This window comes from Salmo salar, chromosome ssa26 (assembly GCF_905237065.1).
Source record: "Salmo salar chromosome ssa26, Ssal_v3.1, whole genome shotgun sequence".
Lineage (NCBI taxonomy): Eukaryota > Metazoa > Chordata > Actinopteri > Salmoniformes > Salmonidae > Salmo > Salmo salar.
Window position 1 is genome coordinate 26,713,850 of NC_059467.1, and position 26,266 is coordinate 26,740,115.

A 26,266-nucleotide genomic window follows, 5' to 3' on the forward strand; every position below is an offset into this window, starting at 1 on the left:
TTCTGTCAAATCCCCCATTTATTATTTCCATAACCCCAAAAAATAACTTCAGACAGAATAGAAATAAGGAATCAAAAGGAAACGTAGAAGAATATCAAGGACCGTTTCAAATACAGCACTTTTCCTTTCAACTGTTCTTTATTAAATGGACATTTCTTGATACCAGCTAACTCTGAGAGGGTCTTTGTAGCTTTTAGGATTCAATATTAGAGATGGAAGCAGAGATATTCCATATTGAAAAGTCCAAATGAAATACTACAGAGAAAAAATACCTACAATCGTTTTAAGTCCGTTTGTTTATTCAAATAGCAAACTTAGCTTGATCCGACAGTTAATTTAAGCTATTATTTTGCAGCAACCTTTAAAAAAATACAGCCAGCTCTACCATACTGCAGCAGCCATTTTACATAAATGAAAAACTAACATGTACATTCTACATAGAAACTACAGAAAGTTGAAATAACATAACATTCCTCTTAAGTCACTCTTAACTTCGCCAAGTCTTTCTACTTATTCACACTGGATCACATACCTTCCACTCCCATTAAGCCTGAGAAATAATCATTACTAATACTGGCCTTATACTAATGAAATATAATTTCATTAGGATTTAATAAATGCAAATCTAAAGCATACGTGCCTTGCAATACTATTGTGGCAATTTCAACTAAAGGTATGTTCATTTTTATATTTATCTTAATCTTCTTTGAATACCCCATTGGTTCAATATGAACTTAACCTTTTCCTTTGTTCTCAGTCATTGCAGCTGAAGATAGGGCGCCCTCTGTCAGTCACTCAAATCATTACCGTAAAAAAAGGATGCCGTACATAACGTTCTATACTGTACTTTAAGTGCATATAGGACAGAGATACATATATATATATAAAATGCAAGACAGAAATATTAACATTAATAGTCTGTATTTACTAATTGCCTGCAATCATTTAGCCACTAAAAACACTCAATATTAATATATAAAACATGATAATGTAGAGTTTAACATTTATAAATATGTTTACCATTTATCAATACTGACCTTATAGGTTTTGCTGTATATATGATAGAGAATCTACATATATAGGTAGAATCTCCAAATATTTCTGAAACAAAAAACAAATACCAGAAACGCAGTTTATAAAGGCATAATAAGTATAAAGATGTATGTCAGATTATAGTTATACAATAATATTTGACACAAATATCAGGCCAAATTAAAAGCAGATAACCTTTATAATGAAGAAGTACAATTCTCAAAATGTAAATATGTACATACAATCCCTTCATAAAAACTCAGCTTCCTCTCTTGGATGGAAACGTCCAGTGCAATATCATGTCATACTGTCCTTCAAAATAGCCAGTGATAGGCTCTGCCACACTGCCTACAACTAGAAGTTATGCTTCCTCCAGTTGAGAGAGTGCCTCCTCTTCCTCTTTCTGTGGCACTGCTCTCTCTTCTCTGGCCAGGGGAAGCCTCCCTCAGCTGCTCTGTACACCTCGTCATACTCATCGCTGTCGGAGTCCTCGGCTGCAGGGAAGGCCCTGTCTGGGAACACCTCCCTGAGTCTGGAGCTGAAAAACGTCTCCAGGCTGCGACCTGCCTGGGCCACCTCTGAGTCCGGCTGGAGGACAGACAGAGAAACCAGAAATTTAACACAGCTCATCTCAGGTTTTACTACTGTGACCCGGATCAGTACTTACAATTGCATTGTGAGACATTTAATAATGTAAATTATACAATGAAATATGCATTTGCAATGTAGCACTGAAAGAGTGGTCAATATATACAGTTTAACCTCTATCACTAAAATATTATTATTAATCTATATCACTTACATAATTGAACTTTGCACAGTTCCTGAACATGAGGGAGACATCAGCCACAAACTCCTCAGGTGAATAGTAGTGGTGAGTGCTCCTCTTGCTGAGTTTGGCCCTGATCACAGACAGATCCATGGGCCTTTTGATTATCTGGTAGTAGTGGCGAGCCTAGGTTTCAAAACAGGTTTTATTAAACCAAATCACTGTGTTTTTGCGGAATATTGTGAATACTAACATGCTGATTAAGAATAAGATTGGGATCACTTACCAGTGGACTGACCGGCTCATGGAAGGGAACACTTAGCATGTTGCTGCAGATCAACAGAGTCAACCTCTCACATTTCTACAGAGGGGGGACAACATTGATTTCTTACGATAAATAACATTTACTGTAACTAGTAGGTGTGAAACCCCACTTACAGAAGACATTGAGCCCTCCTTGACACTACTGACTGGTCATTACCAGTAATATTTTGAGTCCAGTGTCAGTTGATTCAAATTTTCGATAATGAAGAATAATTCTTACTCTCTGGTCACAAGCAGAGAGCCCATGAGGCAATGGCTTTCCTGAACATTCTGCAGCCAGCCTCTGGTTCTCACAGTCATACTCCACCTCTGGCTGCTGGATATCTCTGCAGAAGGTACACACCCAGTCACCCCTGAAGTGGGAGAGGACACAGAGGCAGACATTGGTTAACCTTAACCACAGAGCAGTAGTGTAGACAAGACTGATGGATGAGAGAAGTGAGGTGTCCCAAATGGCCCCCTATTCTCTGTATAGTGCATTACTTTTGACCAGAGCCCTATGAGCCCTATGAGCCCTGGTCAAAAGTAATGCATTATTTAGGGAATCGGATGCCATTTGGGACCCAGTCTATGACTTATGGCGATTAGATGACTTACGTGGGGAAGCTGAGGAGAGCGGGCACATGGCAAGACAGGTGGAAGACTTTGGGACAGCGGTCACAGCACAGAAGGTCTCCTCCAATCAGACACACGGCACAGAAGTCTTCACTCTCCATCTCCATGGTCTCTTCCCCAGGCAGGGCCTGCTCGGCTCCTTCACAATGCCTCTGTGGACCAGGGTCTGCAGGCAGAGCCCTCTGGGCTGGAGGGGACTCCACTCCTGGGTCAGGACTTAGAGAGGCTGGGTCAGGACTGATAGAGGCTGGGTCAGGGACTGAGTCTGGCTCCGATTCCAGATCTGGTCCAGATTCTGCAGACCCTTGTGATTCAGGGGGTTGTGCACAGTCTGATTCCAGGTCTGAATCTAATCCCGGACGTGTTTCAGATGGAAAAAGGGGGTCTGAGCCAGAATCAGGTTGGAGGTCTGATTCCATATCTGCCTCTGATTCCGCATCAGCATCCAGGTCTTCACCATTCTCTGATTCTAAACCATTCTCTGATTCTTCACTACCTTCTGATTCCACTCTAGGTTCTGATTCCACACTAGGTTCTGATTCTACACTAGGTTCTGATTCCACACTAGGTTCTGATTCTGTAGCAGCCTCATCAGGAGATTCCTCATCAGCAACTGATTCCAGATCAGCCTCCGATGCAGACTCAGCTGGTGGATCAGACTCTTGCTGGGGATCTGATTCTGGTTGTGGGTCCGAGTCCAGTTCAGGGTCAGAAACAGTTTCTGAGATTGACCTGGGATCTGAGTCAGAGTCAAGGTCAGGTGCAGAGAAAGGTTTAGGTGGGGGTGATACAAGATCAGTGGCGGGTACTTGCAGTGTGAGCTCTTTGTGAGGACTGTGTCTTCCATGCTCAGGCCAATCATTGATTACTGGAGGTGGGAGAGATTGATTGATAGTGTGTCTCTCTAAGTATTGTTTATCCAGAGACGGGCTGACCGTTGCGACCTTGGCTTCTTTTGATATTCCCTGTAGACAAAGTAGAGAGTTTGACATTTAGAACATGCCAGTAGTATTATACCCTGATCTGAAACACACTGCAATTTAGTTCAGACCTAGCCTCTTCTCTGGGCTAATTGCTGCTGCTTATAAGAACCAGCTGGTGGACAAAACTAGTTCAGACAAAATGTTTATTGTGGTTTGAAATTAGTATAATCTGACATCATACACTTTCTGGAAGAGAAGAGAGTTCACGGTGTTTTAGTGGAGCCTACCTCAGTCATCTTGTCCTTCCATCCCCTCTGTGGAACAGGTCCGGTCCTTTCTGTTGCAGTGTCTGGCAGAGGGTCACTCTGTCGCCGCCCCTGTGGTGGGATCCGAGACACCAGGATCTTCAGCCTTTCCAAACACACCACAGGAACCTTGGAACTGGAACTCCCAGGTTCCTTCTGAACCTCTCTGTCACTGATGTATGAAGAGGGAAGTGGTGAAGCAACATAACTTTTGCTTTTCCCTTTTTTACTATTTTTTTAAAGATTAGTGTGATGTTTAAATAGAAGGTACCTGTTGTCTGGAGTCTTTCTTGGTATTCTGCATTTTCCTTTGATGTCATGCCCAGTCTCATCATATGCATAGACATAATCTGGTAAACAGGAGAAATAATAATCATTTGATGAATCCATTTAACTGATGTGAAAGCAGAATTTTGGATATTAGTGATGATGATACTGTATACATCTCTCAGTGGTCATGTGTTCATATGAGAGCATATTGTTACTACATAATCAGAACATATTCATCTACAGTTATATATATATATATATATATATATATATATATATAGAGAGAGAGAGAGAGAGAGAGAGAGAGAGAGAGAGAGAGAGAGAGAGAGAGAGAGAGAGAGAGAGAGAGAGAGAGAGAGAGAGAGAGAGAGAGAGATGTGTTGTTTATTATTGCCATGGTGTACAATATTGCCAGCTAGATCTGAATTGCAGTGTACAGTGTATACATAAATAAATAAATCATCTGAGAAATGTATATTGTATTATAATAAATAAATGAAAAATGTGTAATATTTGGAAGTAAGTGGCTCAGTACCAGGCTCTGTCTTGTAGATGGTCAAAGGCGACAGGCATAGGCTGGGCTGGCCTCTGGAGGGAGGAGTGGCCAAGGACCTCTCCAAGGAGGCCACAGATCGTATCACTCCATCAGAAGACAGCCTCCTCCGCCTGAGATCCATAAAACCATGCTGAGGGAGGGAATCAGTCATAATCAACATCAACTACTATATCAAGCACAGACACCAACCATATTTTACATCCAAAGTCTGTAAGAATAAGGAGAAGGGACACCTTAGTGTTAGCTTTAGGAATGTGTTTAGTAAGATAAACCAGATACTGTTACAAAACATTAGGAGTATTGTACAACATCATGCTACAAAGTCAACTGCAGAGACAAAAACAAGAAAAGGCTTTGCCGCCAAAAACCTAGAATCTGATTGACCCAAAAAGTTAATTTTGTTGGAATGCAATTAAAATAATACATCTGTCATCAGATAAATGTACCTTTAAACAGCAACACTAGCAACTTTGTCCAATTTGTTTGCAAAAAAAGCAAATGGACTCATTGCTGCATCAGTTCTGTTTTTTGGTAATGTCTTTTACCCTCTGCAAAGAATTTACATTGCCATGTGTGTAACAACAACAAGGTTTTAAGTCTGAGAGCCAAACCTTTCTACCACATTTATATGTATCCCTTTAAAATCAAATCCAAAACTGCTGAGACTGTGCCTTAAAATAACTGACATATTGTAATAGATACAGTATTTGGAATATTGTTTTCTTCTACAATGTTATTTTCTTTGTATAGAATTACATGAATTATAGGATCTCTATGGCAGCAGGTCTCTGTTATTAATAGGTTACCTGGTGTGCCATGCGTCCCCGTTCCACGGCTGCTGTTGCTAGGCTGTGGGTGGCCCCCAGGGGCCTGTCTGTGGAGGGGCTGCTGGAGGGGCCTGCCAGTTCTGGTGGGATGCTCTGGGATCGACTCTTCCTCCCACACAGTGAGCTGGGCCTGCTGCTCTGAGCATCAACACTGAACCCATGGGTCGTCACAGACATCTCCAGTGAAGTGGATCTCTGTCAGGACACAGAAACACGAAGGCAGACTGCCTCAACACACTCTACTGTTGCTGACTGAGCATCATACAACACAGGTGCATCTATTCATGTCATAGCGACAGAGAGACAGTGCGGTGGTGGGAGGTGTGTGGCGGAACAACCTTCAGTATCACATGCACGCACGAAGGACGCCACTCAGAATCCATTCTGTGAGCCCTGCCTGTCTGATTAAAAACAACGCAATCGCTACAAAGCCCATTCATTTCAGCGAGAGATGGCCCACACAACTGCTCACAACACCGTTATTCTACTGATAATGAAGGGCTTAGTTACAACACCAATTATCGTATGTAAATCCACCATCAGAAGTGCGTTAGCTAGGCTCCTTTGAATAAGCGGCATTAGCACATCACAGATTAGACTCTCTGTCTCTCCTCCATTGGTCTTCTCCTCTCATCATCATTTCACTAATGTGAGTTTTCCAAAAAGCCCCCAGCAACTGTGTCCCTGTGCTAATGCAGCCATACGCCTGACAAAGCTCGAGCACTAGCCTGTCTCAGCACCCCTCTTCTACCTCTCGCCCCTCCTCTTCCTCTCACCTCTCCTTCCTTCCCTCCCTTTTTTTCTCTGTCTTATTTCTCACAGTGCGCCACACACCATGGAGATTTAGACCAGCTGACACAGAGCATGTGCTCATAATTACCACTCGGTTAAAACACTTACCTGATCCGCGCCCCGAGGAGAGGTGTGAAGGAGTCTAAATGTGGAGAAAAAAGCTATAATCCTCTTCTAGAGGAAGAGGGAGCGAGACAGAAGACAGGGATGTATCTGAGAGAAGTGTACCCAGTGCTGAAATCAACCTGCCAGCTCCACCAATTCCCCAAGTGTCTCATTATTACCAGGTTAAGTACGTATGTGGCTGCGCCCAAGCGCTTTTTCTTCTCACTTTCACTCACTGTGTCTTGGCAAGGTGGAAATCATGTGCCTCTGTTGTTGTAATCATGCAGGAGGAACATTTTTGATCGGTGATCATTCGGTTGCTCAATCCCTGGTACCAAGGATACTAATAATAAACAGTAGAATCTTTTTTTAGCTTTACTGCAATGCTGCACTTAAGTTTAAAAAAATATATATTTCAGCATAGCTGGTGCTTTGATTGTGTTAGTGTGCCTCTTTCTTAAGCATAGTCCCTTCTTCAAATGGAAGCTAGTCAGGTTTCTGTAGCACCCTCTGTTTTCAGGGCAGCTGTCAACCACTGTGACTGATAATTTGGCGTAAACAAAGTTATTGCCAGAATTCTTTCAATATCCGCTGTATGTAGATATTGACACAGGAAATACTGCTGTCAGCCTGGGTTTAAGACTTGCTATCACGCGAAGCTCCCTGCGGTACAATGTGCTTTGAGCTTCAATTATAACACCATGAAACCAATTTACTGTATCCAGCCTTCCCTCAACCCATTGGCTTTTTATTCTGCCATAATGCACAACCGAAGTGAAACAATGGCTGTACCTTGCTCTATTCTCCTCAGGACAGGTGTGTGACCTGTGGTTTGTGTGTGCGTGTATGTGTGCATGGCCAGAAGTGAGGCAGAGCTGAGGCATGTGTGTTACTGTGAGTCTGAGAGGTGTTTGTGAGCAAGACCGTGTGTTTTGACACCTTTGAGCTCAGAGTGTGTGGTGAGGTCTATAAGGCCATAGAGAATGAGGAGGGACAAGTGTGACCACTGGGGAGTGAACAGAGTGAAAGAGAAATGAGGCTGTGGGACCTATACAACTCTCAGGTCAACAGACAACAATGGGGGAGCTCCAATGTGGGCCAAAAGTGCACTATCGCTGAGCAAACATGGACAGCTTTACTAAGTTGATATGGTTTAAGCATCTCTGATGTGAAGAAACAATGTTCATCATAGTGTGCTTTGGTCAACTCACCCTGCCATCTCTGCAGTCTCTGGATGGCTGTGTAGTCCTGGCCTCCTGCTGCTCTTCCTCCTGCTGCTCCACTGTCAGTTCGGCCACTAGGGGAGCCAGGAGCTGCTGCTGCTGCTGCTCCTGCTGGATCCCGTCTGTCAGCACCTCTCTGTCCACCCCTGTCTGTACATGTGTCTTCTCCCTGCTCCCCTCCTGGATCTGCTCTGTCAACACCTCTCTGTCCACAGCTGGCTGCCCAGGAGTCTGCTCTCTCTCTCTGCTGGCCTGCTGGCCCTGGCCTTCCCTGGCCCCATCTGTGGCTGGCTGTGCATGAGTTTCGGGAAGCGGCTGAATCTGAGGCTGGTAGAGTGCTGTGGCTGGGGGCTGGAGTCCTAGACCTCTACTGTTGGAGCTGGAGCTGAGCAGGCCTGGGTCAGCAGCCGGGAGATGCGCTGGCTGTTGGGGACGCTGCATGGAGGAGGGCACCACAGCTGGTGGACCTGGAGGATTGTCAGGGCCCCAGCACCTCAGCACCTGACTCTGGTGCAGGGCCAGGGAGGGAGAGCTGAGGGTGGACTGGGCACACCTGGCGGAGTAGGGGTTGGGTTCCCGCTGGGTCTTGTCCAGCTGCACAGCTGGCTGTGGGGGTATGCAGTGGAGGCAGCACATCTGGGGCTGACAGCAGGCCTGGAAGGCACAGCTCTGCTCCCGCCCTCCATGGCACACAGATGGCAGGGACAAGCAGGTGATAGGCTGGGGCCTCAGGATGCTGGGGAAGGCCAGGCCCTCAGAGTAGGAGCGATTTCCCCCCTCGGCAGTGAGCTGACCTAGAACAACAGAGATACTTGTAGTTTAGGAATAAGGCCAGGTCTCCAGTAGGACGGCATTAAATGCAACACTTTAAATAATTACATACGACCAGTTTACAACCAGTCACTGCAGCCAAGCTACTGCAGCCAAGTCATTTAAGCCTTAGTTTACCCAAAGTTGAGATCTGCTTAGTCCAGTAGCTGGCATCCCAGTTGAACTTAATCTTCACAGGGAGCCAGGCGTCTGAGTGTAGTGGGGGTTCAAGCAGGCGCTGCATCTGGAGAGAAATCTAAAGGAGGACAGGCGTAATGTAAAAGCCCAAATTACCTTTTTTCCATAATCAACTCCAAAAATGTTTTCTTTCTCTGTTTTTAAATGAGACTAGAAAATGGCCTTGCATTTTACAAGCGGCAAAAAAATGGCCTTGTGTTTGACCTGCAAGCCCACCCTTCTGTCCCTTCAGACCTACCAGCTCCCTGCTGAAGAGCAGTGGGTTCTTGAGGTGGTGGGCCGTTGCCCAGCTGATGAAGTTCTGCACGTGGTCCAGCTGGCTGCACATCTCTATCGCCCCCTGCAGCTGGTCCTCCAGACGCCGCTGGAAGTCCTCTGAGATCTTCTACACACACACACACACACACACACACACACACACACACACACACACACACACACACACACACACACACACACACACACACACACACACACACACACACACACACACACACACACACACACACACAGGCAAACAGAAACATGCTCACGTGTAATTGCTGGCACAGAGAGAGTGAATTACAGATGGAAAGAGAGGGGCTAATCAATGGCTTGTTTTTCACCGGATTTCATTCCTAAGATCCCTGCTTTTTTGACAGATCATTATTGCCTCTCCATTGCGAGCGGTCAGAACTGATTAGATAATGTTGGGAGCGCTCCTGATTGGGAACATGTACATTCATGGTCAGCTAGAGACGAGATGAATGCCCCTGGAAACATTGAGACTGAGGGGAGAGAGAGAGAGTCATTACCTCCAGTTGCTCTATTAATAGGTTGGCCCGTTTGTTCAGCTCATTCATCATAATCATCTTTGCCATTTTAATCTGGTTCTCAGCCTTCCTCTGCGTGACCTTTACACCGTGCAGCCTGAGAGGAACACAGGGAAAATGACATTCTGATTACTGACAGAGAAACCAAAACAGTTGATGGATTGTGGTGTATACGTGCTTTATTGCACTTGGATGCTTTTCAAATGTTAGATGGGTATTTCATTCAGAGTTGGAGAGTGTATTGTACATGATCTTTGAGAGGACATATACATGTCATCAACATTGCTCTGGTAAATTTGAGCCAGGTATCTGAGACCACCAGCTGTTGGCTTTACATTTGCTTTATGAGATCAGTGTATACTCTTGATCATTCTACACATCTGTCTGTAATGTATTGTACAAGCGGTGCTTACCTGTCCTCTATCTGTTTGGCTGTGCTCTCCACTGCAGACCTCCTCTCCTCCACCTGAGCCATCAGGCTCTCAAACTGCCACTGTTGGTCCTGCAGGGCCTTTCCAATGTGCACCAGCCTGAGGACAAACAGATATCACAGTGGGTCAAATAATACAATAGAAACACCACTTAACCTCACCGCTTTACACCCTTTCATTTAAAGCATCTCCTTGAGGGCTAGTTACTGTATGACGTTAGGGACTTTTGGGACCACTAATGCGCTGCAAAATCACAGGCAACAGGGCAATGTATCATATGGACTGAATTAGAATTAGGTAGGTTGAAGATATGCACCAGACACAATGCAGGAGGTTTTTAACCTGCTGTTAACCCCTCACTGTAATGCCCTTGTGCCGTGTCTAAGGACTGACCTGTGGTTCTTGTGGGCGGACAGGTGACAGCTGCTGCAGCACATGAGGTCACAGGACTCGCAGAAGAGCTCCAAGGGCTCCTGTCTGTGAGAGTGGCACATGAGGAGGGGGCGGCCACACAAGCCAGGGCCTGCCGGGCAGAGAGCGGGAGGGGGGAGAGAAGCATAGCATTACCACAGAGAAGGACTAAACAAGCAATTCACACGTACAGCTAAAGGTATTGGGAGGAATTGGTGCTGTAAATTTATTTGCTAAATGCACAAAGATATATCATGCAAACAAATGTTCAAAGAGACATCATGTAAACAAAAGCAGCCTACTAAAGGGCAACTGCATAACATTCATATCTGGCAGCACACAATTTATGTACCGGTACATGAACGTTTTATTCTATTTTTAAATCAATCTACAAGACAAACTACTATTTCTCTGAATGTTTCCTGTTTAGTTTTGAGTTTTGTTTCATTTAGAATCAAATGTTATCTGCAATCTCATTCTACTCTATTTTAGAGTTGGAAAATACATTGAATCTGATATTGGCCTCAAGTTAACAGTCATTCAGTATCATCATCATTCCAAAACTATTTTAGGTTGGGGAAATATGGCATCCTTTAAATCTAGTAAATATTTCTGGGCTTAAAGAATGGGTAAACAGATGGAAAATAGGACAGAGAGAGAAGGTCTTTGATCGGAGAAATGAAAGACCAGTGCCAATCTAGATTAATAACTTAGTTCGGTTGGCTTTTGAAGAATCAAACAAAACCTTCACACCGCAGGATGTAGACAGTAACAAATGCTGCTAGAGAACAAATTACTTTCATGTGTGCATGCATAAACGGCCATGTTTTAAAAATAAATGCAGCATTAGTCATTTCATTTGCAATGTAATGAGAGTTCCTACTCTATGCAAATGATCTGTATAAATAGCTGGAAATGTGATTCTTATGCAGCATATATGAGACTTCCTGCCCAAAGTTATTACTTCCTCACACTAAGGTTGTATCCCAAATAGCACCTGTTCCCTATAGGGCTCTGGCCAAAAGTAGTGCACTATGTAAGAATAGGGTATCATTTGGGACGTAGTCCAAGCAATCACCATGTGGCATTAGTTTATTTACTTCAAAACTGGACCCAAATTGACTGAAGCCTTTAATTGACTTTTGAGACCAGTAACAACAAATTGTTATATCCTGATGCTGGTGTTTATTTTCCCTCTTGGGTAATGATTGTGTCATGAAACTGTGTGCACTGCACTCGGAGCAGGCCTAAGCATTGTTATGAGGGGTTGACTCAGAAGACTGGGTGATTTTCAGATGGCTATCCACTGTACACATTCAAGTTGGTCCTATGTCTACACTCTGGGGTGATGCAGAAGGTTTTCCCACAGTCACAGACACACACGCAGGCACAAACGCACACACACACAAACGCACACACCAGAAGGGGCAGGAAACCACAGGGTCACAATGAGTAAACACAGCCCCCAACAATACACAGTACTGCTGCTACACACACACACACACACCTAAGCATGGCCCTAGTTAGTACAGTCAACTAAACACTGACTCAACAGAACAGTACAGCGCTCAACACAACCCTATAACATAACGATCACATCACAGTTCATATGCAAACTGCTGCACACAGGCCCACAGAGCCTGACTAAAGTCTCAGCTGAACATAGCTATCTGCTGAACGCAACCCTACTGCACTCTGCTGGACACACCACTCCAATGAGCAGTGCCTTTTGCACAATGCTCTCCACAAGGCCTATTGTGCACTGCATAGCACAGCCCCAGTGCTAAGAGCTGAGTGACCACATCCTGCCTGCAGAGCTACGCTTTCTCACCCGCAACACTTCAAACTGATGTTCTCACCAAAACACAAAAACAAAGCACCAACACACTAACACAGCAACACTTAGAGGTGGCAATAGAGGTGAGATGTGATCACAGAGTTACAGTATGATTTCGCCTTTCAGCATCCAAGAGTAGAGACCTAGAAACGTACTTTTCAGCATCCACAAATAATATCACACTGTTGCTACAAAAATAGTATCCTTCTCAGAGTGTTCGCTCTCTGAATGTGGGCCACATGATAAAAGGAATTGTGGAGGAACCATTACTGTACCACCAACCATTACAGGCTACATGCATAATTCATCACAATCATTCCTACTGAGACATGATTAACAAACAAACATGGGAAAAAGTTGAAACAAAGAAACAGAAAAACAGGTCTGATGACGACCCCGGGGAAACGAAGCCCATCTCCACCCAGCCGGCCAGAGACACCCGAATGTGGAGACTGGAGAGGCAGTGAGGGATGGGGGAACCTGTCTGGGAAAGAGAGATGCTTGCCTGGTTCGGGTGGCGGCAGGGAGCTGGGGGACATCTGGTCCCTCTGGTGCAGATCGGCACATTGGGTAGTGGGCTTCTGGTGTTTGTGCAGGTCTGAGCACTGAGGGGTGGCTCTCTGGTGCTGGTGCATGTCTGTACACTGGTAGCACAGCCACTTGTTGCAGAATGTACACAGGCTCTGGGCTAGCCTGGGCTCTGGGCACTCTGCGCAACGCTGCCACACACAAGAGAAGACCTGTCATGTATTGACACACACCAAGCACGCACACACACAAGCACACACACAAAACAGCAAGGTCGTCTGATATAAAGATGGGGTGACATATGTCAGAAGTATTTGTGTTACCTCCCTCTGTACTTTGGGCTAAATCACACTCCTCAGAGCGGTTACTTGTGTCGATGCTCACACATTCTGAGCTATTCCCAGAGAATGTCAGATGCATTCGATCAAGTTCCTCAAAATGAAGCCATGTTGAGAGTCACAGACACAAGCTGCTCAACCACCTGATTCATTTCCCTTTTAATGCAGCTTAAAGACAACTAGTAGCACAGAATGAAGTGCACTTTCAAATAAAATGTACTGAAATCACATATCAAAATACAGCTGCAAAAATATAACAAAACAGGTCATACTGAAGTCGTGCCAATTGCACAGGATTATCCTTTCTTCTTTTAGAACATGTTGTGTATCTTTTCATCCTCATCATATTACAGTTAACAGTTAACATTATCCCCTCAGAGTTATTTGGAAAAATATTTATATTCACTTTGTTAGAAATACACTGAAGCACATCAAAGACTTGAGAGAGTCTGAATACCCTCGGGCTAAGACAGCAAATAATAAGTCCACGCATATACATTCATTCTATTTCTGCAATTGCCTCTACACACAGAGGCACAAACAATAGTAGAATAGAAAATCTGCTTGTGGGGAAAAAAGAGAGTTGAGGTAATCTGTGTCAGCCGTGTCATAGGAATGTTAATAGAACGTTGAAAGAACGCCTTACCTTCTCCATGTCAGCACTGGGGTAATGTGTCCTCTAGTGAACGGTAGAGCTGGTACCCAGCAGAGCTGCTCTCGCTGTGGGAGGGAGAGGACAGCACAGCCTGACGCTCACACACAGCACAGCAGCACTCACACTGAAGCTTTTACCTGCGGCAGGAAGCAGCGTGCACCGAGAGGTGGCCCCAGAGAATACGGCTTACATGACAGCCTGCGTGCTGAGCTCTCCTCTCCTCGCCTGGTTCATCTGTGTGTAGGACTCCTCACAGAACAGAAGGAGAGGAGTGTCAAATTCAAATCCATCCTCTCTAACACACAAAAAAACATAATCCTTTTTCTTAAATAAGCCTGTGCATAATAATTGGGAATTAGGGAGATACGATAATTATTTTTTTTCTAGGGCGAAATATCCCCGGAAGCCCTTCCCAAAATGGAAGGAGAGGCCGAATGACCTACAATGTTGGAGGGAATTGTAAGCACTGCAAACGGGAGTGGAGCAGGCTGGGATGGGATGGGCTGTGGTGAGCTGGGCTGTGGTGGGCTGGGTTGTGGTGGGCTGCTGGTGACCTCCTTCTACATCCCTGTATCAGCACAAGGAGGGGACAGGTCCCTCTGGAGCCACACATGCTCACGTAGCACACCATAACCGGGTCAGGCTCTGATGAGCACCAGATGGGAGTAGGAAACACTCCTGCTATTCTCTCTAAAACGATGAAATCAATTAAGATCTTTATCACGGTATTGCAGAAGAGAAGGAATGGCACACTGCAAGGATACAAAACTAACTTTGTGGCTAGAAAGACAATCCATATACAGTACTAGAGAGGAGGATCATGTGTGAACTGTCTTAAAATGCATCAGCAAAAAGTGACACTAATAGAAGGGGGGATATGACTCCTCCCGTTGCTGTAATGCTGAAAGAGTTGTGGCAAAGAGTAGTAAGACACCCTCACTATGCGAAATCAAGATCAAAACACCATCATTGCTGCTGCTCTGAGTCTGCCTAACACCAACCCCTGCAGCCTGACCTACAAATCTGACAACTTTCTCATCCTCTGGTGCTTCACAGGGGAGCTAAAAACCATCCCATTCCCCATTGTGTGCTACAAGACCCACTTTAAAACACAATTAGTCAAACCTAGCGGACCCCGCCTCTTGTTCACTCAGCTCTCCTGCTTTTTAAACCCCCCTCCTCCCCTTTCATACTCCCCATTTTGCTTTTAAACCAGAAAGGTGTTAGCACTATACCTCTCTGTGAGGGACAGCTCTCCTGCCCTGCTAAGTGAGGTTGGTACTGGATAAAAGGCAGCCTGAAAGCATGACATCTCTAGAGATGTCACAATAATAGAAACTTCACTGGTGATGTCTCCCCTGAAAGCACACCTATGTAACATCCATTAACACTGAGGTGATGGGATCCAAGTGAAAAACCACTCCAATGTCACTTCCCTGATCAGACAATTATCTACATAGTGACTGTAAATATTCATTACTTCTCTGGCCAAACTCCTCAACCACTCCCTGTACTGTGCACTGTAATGGAAAACTGTACATTTTAAGGTCATTTTGGGTATTATCAATACTCTGAAACGTTTTACTGCAGCATACTGTAAATTATGGTGCATTGTGGGAAAATGTTGTGGGCGGGGAAAGAACTGCTGTATTTCTAATGGTACTGTATTTGCACCCCACAGAATACAGTACCATATCTTTGGCGCACCAAAAACCTTTTGACCGCTAGTGGGTGAATGGTATTGTTGTTTCTGGCTCATTAACATACACTATATATACAAAAGTATCTGGACTCCCCTTCAAATGAGTGGATTTGGCTATTTCAGCCACACCCTTTGCTGTGAGGTGTATAAAATCGAGCACACCGCCATGCAATCTCCATTGACAAACATTGGCAGTAGAAGGGCCTTACTGAAGAGCTCAGTACGTGACTTTAAACATGGCATTGTCATAGGATGCCACCTTTCCAACAAGTCAGTTCGTCAAATTTCTGCCCTGCTAGAGCTGCCCCGGTCAACTGAAAGGGCTGTTTTTGTGACTTGGAAAGGTCAAGGAGCAACAATGGCACAGCCGCGAAGTGGTAGGCCACATAAGCTCACAGAACGAGAAAGCTGATGCTGATGCGCGCAGCGTCTAAAAAGAATCTGTCCTCGCTTGCAACACTCACTACCGAGTTACAAACTGCCTCTGGAAGCAATGTCAGCATAATAACTGTTTGTAGGGAGCTTCATGAAATGGGTTTCCATGGACGAGCAGCCGCACACAAGCCTAAGATCACCCTGCGCAATGCCAGCTGGAGTGGGGTAAAGCTCGACGCCATTGGACTCTGGAGCAGTGGAAACGCATTCTCTGAAGTGATGAATCACGCTTCACAATCTGGCAGTCCGGGTTTCGCGGATGCCAGGAGAACGCTACCTGCCTGAATGCATAGTGCCAAATGTAAAGTTTGGTGGAGGAGGAATAATGGTCTGGGGCTGTTTTTCATGGTTCGGGCTAGGCCCCTAATTTCCAGTGAAAGGAAATCTTAACGCTACAGCATACAATGACGTTCTAGACGATTCTTTGCTTCCAACTTTGTGGCAACAGTTTGGGATGGCCCTTTCTTGTTTATTAACCTGTTAGGGCTAGGGGGCAGTATTTACACGGCCGGATAAAAAACGTACCCGATTTAATCTGGTTATTACTACTGCCCAGAAACTAGAATATGCATATAATTATTGGCTTTGGATAGAAAACACCCTAAAGTTTCTAAAACTGTTTGAATGGTGTCTGTGAGTATAACAGAACTCATATGGCAGGCAAAAACCTGAGAAGATTCCTTACAGGAAGTGGCCTGTCTGACAAGTTCTTGTTCTTCTTGACTCTCTTTATTGAAAACTGAGGATCTTTGCTGTAACGTGACACTTCCTACGGCTCCCATAGGCTCTCAGAACCCGGGAAAAAGCTGATGTAATTCCAGCCCCTGGCTGAAAAACATTAGCACCTTTGGTAAGTGGTCTATCAGAGGACAATCAGACTGAGGCGCGTGCACGAGGCGACCCCATGTTTTTATTTTCTCTCTCTTTGAATGTAAACACGGTTTCCCGGTCGGAATATTATCTATTTTTTACGAGAAAAATGGCATAAAAATTGATTTTAAACAGCGGTTGACATGCTTCGAAGTACGGTAATGGAATATTTAGAATTTTTTTGTCACGAAACGCGTCGTGCGCGTCACCCTTCTTTACACTTCGGATAGTGTCTTGAACGCACGAACAAAACAGAGGATATTTGAACATAATTATGGATTATTTTGAACCAAACCAACATTTGTTATTGAAGTAGAAGTCCTGGGAGTGCATTCTGACAAAGAACAGCAAAGGTAATAACATTTTTCTTATAGTAAATCTGACTTTGGTGAGTGCTAAACTTGCTGGGTGTCTAAATAGCTAGCCCTGTGATGCCGGGCTATCTACTGAGAATATTGCAAAATGTGCTTTCACCGAAAAGCTATTTTAAAATCGGACATAGCGAGTGCATAGAGGAGTTCTGTATCTATAATTCTTAAAATAATTGTTATGTTTTTTGTGAACGTTTATCGTGAGTAATTTAGTAAATTCACCGGAAGTTTGCGGGGGGTATGCTAGTTCTGAACGTCACATGCTAATGTAAAAAGCTGGTTTTTGATATAAATATCAACAAAACATGCATGTATTGTATAACATAATGTCCTAGGTGTGTCATCTGATGAAGATCATCAAAGGTTAGTGCTGCATTTAGCTGTGGTTTGGGTTTATGTGACATTATATGCTAGCTTGAAAATGGGTGTCTGATTATTTATGGCTGGGTACTCTGCTGACATAATCTAATGTTTTGCTTTCGTTGTAAAGCCTTTTTGAAATCGGACAGTGTGGTTAGATTAACGAGAGTCTTGTCTTTAAAATGGTGTAAAATAGTCATATGTTTGAGAAATTGAAGTAATAGCATTTCTAAGGTATTTGAATAACGCGCCACAGGATTCCACTGGCTGTTACGTAGGTGGGACGATTTCGTCCCACCTTCCCTAGATGACAATGCCCCTGTGCACAAAGTGAGGTCCATACAGAAATGGTTTGTCTCGATCGGTGTGGAAAAACTTGACTGGCTGACCTCAACCCCATCGAACACCTTTGGGATGAATTGGAACGTCGAATGTGAGCCAGGCCTAATCACCCAACATCAGTGCTCGACCTCACTAATGCTCTTGTGGCTGAATGGAAGCAAGACCCCGCAGCAATGTTCCAACATCTAGTGTAAAGCCTTCCCAGAAGAGTGGAGGCAGTTATAGCAGAAAAGGGGGGGGGACCAACTCCATATTTATGCCCATGATTTTGGAATGAGATGTTCGACGAGCAGGTGTCCATATACTTTTGGTCATGTAGTGTATATATGGAGGCTGATGAGGGGAGGACGGCTCATAATGATGGCTGGAATGGAGTGAATGTAATAGCATCAAACACATGGAAAACATATGTTTGATGTATTTGATACCGTTCCACATAATCCATGAGCCTGTCCTCCCCAATTAAGGCGCCACCAACCTACTGTGGTATATATACAGTTGAAGTCGGAAGTTTACATACACTTAGGTTGGAGTCATTAAAACTCGTTTTTTATTTTTCCAGAAATTTTTCCAACAATTGCTTATAGACAGATTATTTCAGTGTCTCTCAATTCCAGTGAGTCAGAAGTTTACATACACTAAGTTGACTGTGCCTTTTAACAGCTTGGAAAATTCCAGAAAATGATGTAATGGCTTTAGAAGCTTCTGATAGGCTAATTTACATCATTTGAGTCAATTGGAGGTGTACCTGTGGATGTATTTCAAGGCCTACCTTCAAACTCAGTGCCTCTTTGCTTGACATCATGGGAAAATCAAAAGAAATCAGACAAGACCTCAGAAAAAAACATTGTAGACCTCCACAAGTCTGGTTCATCCTTGGAAGCAATTTCCAAAAGTCTGAAGGTACCACCTTCATCTGTACAAACAATAGTACGCAAGTATAAACACCATGGGACCACGCAGCCGTCATACCGCTCAGGAAGGAGACGCTTTCTGTCTCCCAGAGATGAACGTACTTTGGTGCGAAAAGTGCAAATCAATCCCAGAACAACAGCAAAGGACCTTGTGAAGATGCTGGAGGAAACGGGTACAAAAGTGTCTATATCCACAGTAAAATGAGTCCTATATCGACATAACCTGAAAGGCTGCTCAACAAGGAAGAAGCCACTGCTCCAAAACCGCCATAAAAAAGCCAAACTAGAGTTTGCAACTGCACATGGGGACAAAGTTCGCACTTTTTGGAGAAGTGTCCTCTGGTCTGATGAAACAAAAATAGAACTGTTTGGTCATAATAACCATCATTACGTTTGGAGGAAAAAGGGGGAGGCTTGCAAGCCGAAGAACACAATCCCAACCGTGAAGCACGGGGGTGGCAGCATCATGTTGTAGGAGTGCTTTGCTGCAGTAGGGACTGGTGCACTTCACAAAATAGATGGCATCATGAGGCAGGAAAATGATGTGGATATTTGAAGTAACATCTCAAGACATCAGTCAGGAAGTTAAAGCTTGGTCGCAAATGGGTCTTCCAAATGGACAATGACCCCAAGCATACTTCCAAAGTTGTGGCAAAATGGCTTAAGGACAACAAAGTCAAGGAATTGGAGTGGCCATCACAAAGCCCTGACCTCAATCCTATAGAAAATGTGTGGGCAGAACTGAAAAAGCATGTGCGAGCAAGGAGGCCTACAAACCTGACTCAGTTACACCAGCTCTGTCAGGAGGAATGGGCCACAATTCACCCAATTTATTGTGGGAAGCTTGTGGAAGGCTACCCAAAACGTTTGACCCAAATTAAACAATTTAAAGGCAATGCTACCAAATACTAATTGAGTGTATGTAAACTTTTGACTCACTGGGAATGTGATGAAAAAAATAAAGGCTGAAATAAATCATTCTCTCTACTATTATTGTAACGGGCGTCATAAGGATTAGACCAAGGTGCAGCGGGAACGCGTATACTCATCTTCTTTATTAACTCAAAAGAAGGAAAAACAAACAAATCACGTATACAAAACAAAGACCGGCACTAAACAGTCCTGTCAGGTGCACAGACACAAAACAGGAAACAACTACCCACAAATCCCATTACAAAACAAACCTATACATAGGACCTTCAATCAGAGGCAACGAGGAACAGCTGCCTCCAATTGAAGGTCAATCCAATGAACTAAACATAGAAATAGATAGACTAGACTGAACATAGAAATACACTAACATAGAACATAGACCAAAAAACCCCGGAACACTCTAAACAAACACCCCTCTTACATAAGCACATAGACCAACAAACCCCGAGACACTCTAAACAAACCCCCCCCTCTTACATAAGCACATAGACCAACAAACCCCGAGACACTCTAAACAAACCCCCCCCCCCCCTTACATAAGCACATAGACCAACAAACCGAGACACTCTAAACAAACACCCCCTGCCACGTCCTGACCAAACTACAATAACAAAATACCCCTTTACTGATCAGGACATGACAATTATTCTGGCATTTCACATTCTTAAAATAAAGTGGTGATCCTAACTGACCTAAGACAGAGACTTTTTACTAGGATTAAATGTCAGGAATTGTGAAAAACTGAGTTTAAATGTATTTGGCTAAGGTGTATGTAAATTTCCGACTTCAACTGTAACTGTAGACAAATACCTTCTCATTATTAACTCTGAGAGATGAATACTGTATCATCATCACTGATATAAAAATTATGCATTCACATCAGTTAAATGGATTCATCAAATTATTATTGTTCGCCCTCTGTCCTCATACTTTTGGTGATGTAGTGTATTTTGAGGCATGCCTTGTCATAGGCTATATTGGTTACACAAATGAGTGAGAAGGCTGTACTAATTTAACTCCTTATAGTGCCCCATCAATTTGTATAGGGGACAGATTGGAGTGGCATCAAGTCCAAAACCTTAAATGGTTGAGCATTTTGCCATGTCCTTTTGGTCTGTTTGGCCCTGTAGTCGCTGCCAGTTTGGAAGCCTTTGTTAAGGCCACTAGAAGTGCAAGTGATATAAAACGCAAAATATTCATGAATATACTGTAATGTGTAAACACTTTACCTAGCAGCCAACCTGTTTGCAATCTCTTGTAATTACTGTATAATACTGTGAAATACAAACCCCTCCCTCAATTCATTTCATTCACCCATTCATTCATTATTTTTCGATTACTGTAGCATTTTCTTTTTTACCGAATTATTTTTTACACATTACTTGCTTTGATATGTATAATACTGTAATATGAAATACAGAACCTTACATGCCACCGAGCTGCCTGTACGCTACTGTCAAATTCACAGCAACCCATTTAAAGTGTATTTAAGTCCATATCTCATTACATAGCCTACAGGAGAAAAATGTGTTCAATACTCTTCCTTGGAATCTGCCTTGTGGTAGAGATGTATCCGTATTGAATTAATGATAATAGCATATAAAAAAATCATAAAAGATATGCATAATTTAAATCATTTGAGCACTCTCATCACTGAAGGTACTCTTGCGGTCCTCTGTTCAAAATCAGGCATAGTGAATCCATGTACACAGTGATACAGTGCCTTCAGAAAGAATTCATACCCCTTCACTTATTCCACATTTTGTTGTGTTACAGTCTAAATTCAAAATGGATTTAATAGATTTTTTTCTCTCATCCATCTACACACAATACCCCATAATGACAAAGTGAAAACATGTTTTTAGATTTTTTTGCAAATGTACTGAAAATGAAATACATAAATATCTAATTAACATAAGTATTCACACCCCTGGGTCAATACTTTGTAGAAGCACATTTAGCAGTGATTACAGCTGTGAGGCTTTCTGGGTAAGTCTCTAAGAATTTTCCACAACTGGATTGGGCAATATTTTCCCATTACTCTTTTTAAAATTCTTTAAGCTCTGTCAAATTGGTTGTTGATCATTGCTAGACAACCATTTTCAAGTGTTGCCAAAGACTTTCAAGTAGATTTCAGTCAAAACTGTAACTTGGCCACTCAAGAACATTCACTGTCTTATTGGTAAGCAACTCCAGTGTAGCCTTGTGTTTTAGGTTATTATCCTGCTGAAAGGTGAATTAATGTCCCAGTGTCTGGTGTAAAGCAGACTAAACCAGGTTTGTCTCTAGGATTTTGCCTTTTGGTCTATTTCTTTTGTATCCCCATTCATTAACAATTACAAGCATACCGTAACGTGATGCAGCCACCACTATGCTTGAAATATGGACAGTGGTACTCAGTAATGTGTTGTATTGGATTTGCCCCAAACATAACATTTTGTAGTTACTCCACAATACTAACCTAAATTACAGAGTGAAAAGAAGGAAGCCTTTACAGAATAATAATATTCAAAAACATGCATCCTGTTTGCAACAAGGCAATAAAGTAATACTGCAAAACATTTGGGAATGCAATTAACTTTATGTCCTGAATCAATGTTGTTGATCCATCCTCAGTTTTCTCTTATCGTAGCCATTAAACTCTGTAATTGTTTTAAAGTCACCATTGACTTCATGGTGAAATCCCTGAGCGGTTTCCTTCCTCTCCATCAACTGAGTTAGGAAGGACGCCTGTATTATTGTAGTGTCTAGGTGTGTTGATACACCATCCAACGTGTAATTAATAACTTCACCATGCTCAAAAGGGATATTTAATGTCTGTTTAGTTTTAATAACCATCTACCAATAGGTGCCCTTCTTTGCGAGGCATTGAAAAACCTTCCTGGTCTTTGTGGTTGAATCTGTGTTTGAAATTCACTGCTCGACTGAAGGACCTTACAGATTATTGTATGTGTGGGGGTACAGAGATGAGGTAGTCATTAAGAAATCATGCAACTTATTATGTGACTTAATAAACACATTTTAATAGGTTTGCCATAACAAAGGGGTTGAATACTTATTGACTCAATAAATTTAATATTTTCATTTTTTATTAATTTGTAAAAATGTCTAAAACCATAATTCCACTTTCACATTATAGGGTATTATGTGTAGGCTACTGACAAAAAAATCGAAATGTAATCAATTTTCAATTCAGGCTGTAACACAAAACAATTAGGAAAAAGTTAAGGAGTGTAAACACTTTCTGAAGGCACTGTATGTATCTGCATGTGTTTAGGCTACTTTTCTTTACATTATGACCCCTAATCCTGATGCACCATCCAAGTATTGGGTCTTTTCTATTGAGTGATGATGAGTGTTGAGGGGGCTCTCTGAGAGCTGCTATGTGTTTCCTGTGAGAAGGAATGTGAGCACCACTCCCTGGCTGTCTGTCAATAACAGCTTTATAGCAGTGCAACACCTCCCTGTGTTTCACTAACACCTCCCTGGAATGATTATTATTTTTGTTTTATTTAACCTTTATTTAACTAGGCAAGTCAGTTAAGAACAAATTCTTATTTACAATGATGGCCTACTTGTAACGTCCCCCCCCCGTCCAAACTCTTCCCTAACCCGGACAACGCTTGGACAATTGTGCGCCGCCCTATGGGACACCCAATCACGGCCGGTTGTAATACAGCCCGGGATCGAACGCGGGTCTGTTGTGATGCCTCTTGCACTGCGATGCAGTACCTTAGACCGCTGTGCCACTCGGGTGGCCCTGTATGCTCGGGGGACTACACACTTCCCAGCTTGTTCATGTTTCTACTGGCAATAAGAGCTATAATATGTGGATATGCAGGTATGAATTGCAGGGCATTTCTCTTTTTATGAAATTGCATAATTATCTTTTAAACCTCCCAATATGGAATCAATGTGTGGGGAAATGATTGTATTATTGCCCTATTTTATACAGACCGGCCACACTGACACTTAACAGAGGTCAATGTCACTCACTGATAACCTGTCATTGTCATCATGTATATTAATTGTGTATTGAGCCTGATCAATGAATGCAAACGTGGTTGCTGTTGTTTCAACCATTTTCTGTAAAATATCAAGTTGTTAAAATTAAAACAAGTTATGATACATGGCTATGTGCAAATATCTGATTTTCATCATGATAGACAAGGAGCAGGTGAATCAATGACTTTAAAATTATACAGATAGATTGTGTAATATAATCTAGTCTAATTATACTGACGCATTCCCTGTTGTAATCAAAATATAATGGTAACCTAACTGGTATCGATTTGTTGTTTATATGACATTGCTGAAATCTTGGCTCACATACAGTATCAGAGGATGCGCATCATTTGAGCTACTCAATAGTCAACAGAGCCGCACCTAAATCCATTCGATTATTTACGCATGTATTGCTGTCCAAAAGATCATGCATTACAATATCGTTTTTAAGATACAAAACAGAATAGTTGCTAATAACATACCTCAAACGCAATAACTTTCGCTTTAGCAGTGCGTCCGCAAGGTTCAGGGTCAGACAATATAAACTACCGTTATGTGATGACAATTGCTTTCAGTGTCAGTGCGCACGTAGTGTACTAGGACGGGCTACATTATTATTATGACCATGTTTACGAATCTGAAATGGACTGTAGGCTACTGGTATATTCACTGCGATACAGAATATACTCACCGAGGCCTACCCTACGATAGTGAAGGGCTGTCACAAGTCAAGTATGACCAAAGCTTGACTTTTTACCTTATCCTGATCATCACAGTATAAGGCAGGCTATCCCCTCTCCATCCATTGGATGTCGCTCTTTTGTCCAGCTCAAATATTTTGGAGTTACAAAGTCTCGTGTTTGATCGTGAGACTTACATGCGTTTATTTCTTCGGGGAAAACGGTACTTCCCATCTGAAATCTCACATCACCCCACCACCACAACCACCACCACACACATCCCCCCCACCCACCCACACACAAACACATTTGATCTTCGGTGAATCTTATTGTCATAATGCATTTTTGTACAAATATCTTCCCAAACACGTACATTTCACATTCATTTTATGACGGTAACATTATGACTAGCCTATTTCTCCTATCTATTCAAGCTTAAAATATGCTGTCGATATGTTTAATGTTCCACCGTAAAATCCAGTTGTGCCTGCCTGGTAACTCAGTGCAAGCATAATACCATGACAGGACAGTATCACGATAGGACAGTACAGGTAAGCTATTGTTTTAATCATATTTAACTTACCCAACCCGTTATTCATCCTAGCCCACCAAAAATACCGAAACTAGAAGGCATCGGGCACGTCAGCCACGGGCATGGGCGTCTGGTGAGGGATACCCTAATTTTGGTCTAATGTATAACTGCATCCCAATCGTTTTTTCTGGTATTTTTCAGCTGACCGTCTTTGCTCTGCCATCCCACAGCTCAACACAGAACATCTGACAGATGATATGCACCATCACAGATCCAATGGTGATACAACACCTTTTAATGCAGAAGCCAATGAATGTATGTGTAAACTTGCCCCGTCTTGTCTGCCTGTTTGTGTATCACACTGTAAACCAGATTGATTTTAATAACCACTGGTTTAGATAGTGTACAGTGCATTCGGAAAGTATTCAGACCCCTTGACTTTTTCCACATTTTGTTACATTAGTCTTATTCTAAAATGAATTAAATAGTTTTTTTCCCTGATCAATATTCACTCAATACCACATAATGACAAAGCAAAACAGTTTTGGGAAATTTTGCAAATGTATTAAAGATAAAATTAAAGTATTCAGACCCTTTACTCAGTACATTGTTGAAGCACCTTTGGCAGCGATTACAGCCTCCTTGGGTTTGACCCTACAAAAATACAGTTGTGCTCTGTTAGGTTGGATGGGCTGCACAGCTATTTTCACGTCTCTCCAGAAATGTTCAATCGGGTTCAAGTTCAGGCTCTGCCTGGGCCACTCAAGGATATTCAGAAACTTGTCCCGAAGCCACTCCTGCATTGTCTTGGCTGTGTGCGTAGGGTCATTGTCCTGTTGGAAGGTGAACCTTCGCCCCATTCTGAGGTTCTGAGCGCTCTGGAGCAGGTTTTCATGAAGGATATCTCTGTACTTTGCTCCGTTCTTCTTTGCGTTGATCCTGACTAGTCTCCCAGTCCCTGCCGCTGAAAAACATCCCCACAGCATGATGCTGCCACCACCATGCTTCACCGTAGGGATGGTGCCAGGTTTCCTCCAGACGTGACGCTTGGCATTCAGGCCAAAGAGTTCAGTCTTGGTTTCATCAGACCAAAGAATCTTGTTTCTCATGGTCTGAGAGTGCTTTAGGTGCCTTTTGGCAAACTCCAAGCGGGCTGTCATGTGCCTTTTACTGAGGAGTGGCTTCCATCTGGCCACTCTACCGTAAAGGCCTGATTGGTGGAGTGCTGCAGAGATGGTTGTCCTTCTGGAAGGTTCTACCATCTACACAGAGGAACTCTAGAGCTCTGTCAGAGTGAACATCGGGTTCTTGATCACCTCTCTGACCCAGGCCCTTCTACCCCGATTGCTCAGTTTGGCCGG

General features: G+C 43.1%; 1 protein-coding gene across 4 annotated transcripts; it reads right to left on the bottom strand.

Annotated features, from left to right (window-relative positions):
* Positions 1-25,238, bottom strand: trim66 (tripartite motif containing 66). Of its 4 annotated transcripts, none has more exons than XM_045708525.1 (19): positions 24,957-25,238; positions 13,899-14,007; positions 13,753-13,826; positions 12,746-12,959; positions 10,386-10,515; positions 9,975-10,091; positions 9,544-9,658; positions 8,988-9,134; positions 8,690-8,807; positions 7,730-8,535; positions 5,601-5,816; positions 4,774-4,924; positions 4,240-4,318; positions 3,951-4,140; positions 2,723-3,705; positions 2,346-2,478; positions 2,088-2,162; positions 1,835-1,987; positions 1-1,620 (listed from the first exon to the last, which is right to left on the bottom strand). In XM_045708525.1, exons 3-19 carry the CDS (start codon positions 13,759-13,761, stop codon positions 1,387-1,389), a joined length of 3,870 nt encoding a protein of 1,289 aa, XP_045564481.1. In that variant the 5' UTR covers positions 13,762-13,826; positions 13,899-14,007; positions 24,957-25,238; the 3' UTR covers positions 1-1,386. The 4 variants fall into 4 exon arrangements, with proteins under 4 accessions (XP_045564481.1, XP_045564482.1, XP_045564479.1 ...); XM_045708526.1 differs by having other exon boundaries at positions 13,899-14,010; XM_045708523.1 differs by having other exon boundaries at positions 13,753-14,007; positions 24,957-25,237.
* Positions 25,239-26,266: the final 1,028 nt, after the last annotated feature.

Excerpts from the sequence above, each read along its gene's own strand:
- trim66 (XM_045708525.1), bottom strand. Across the intron at positions 9,135-9,543 it reads TATTAATAGAGCAACTGGAG|AAGATCTCAGAGGACTTCCA; the intron begins GTAATGACTCTC and ends GTGTGTGTGTAG. Across the intron at positions 1,988-2,087 it reads ATGAGCCGGTCAGTCCACTG|GCTCGCCACTACTACCAGAT; the intron begins GTAAGTGATCCC and ends TTTGAAACCTAG.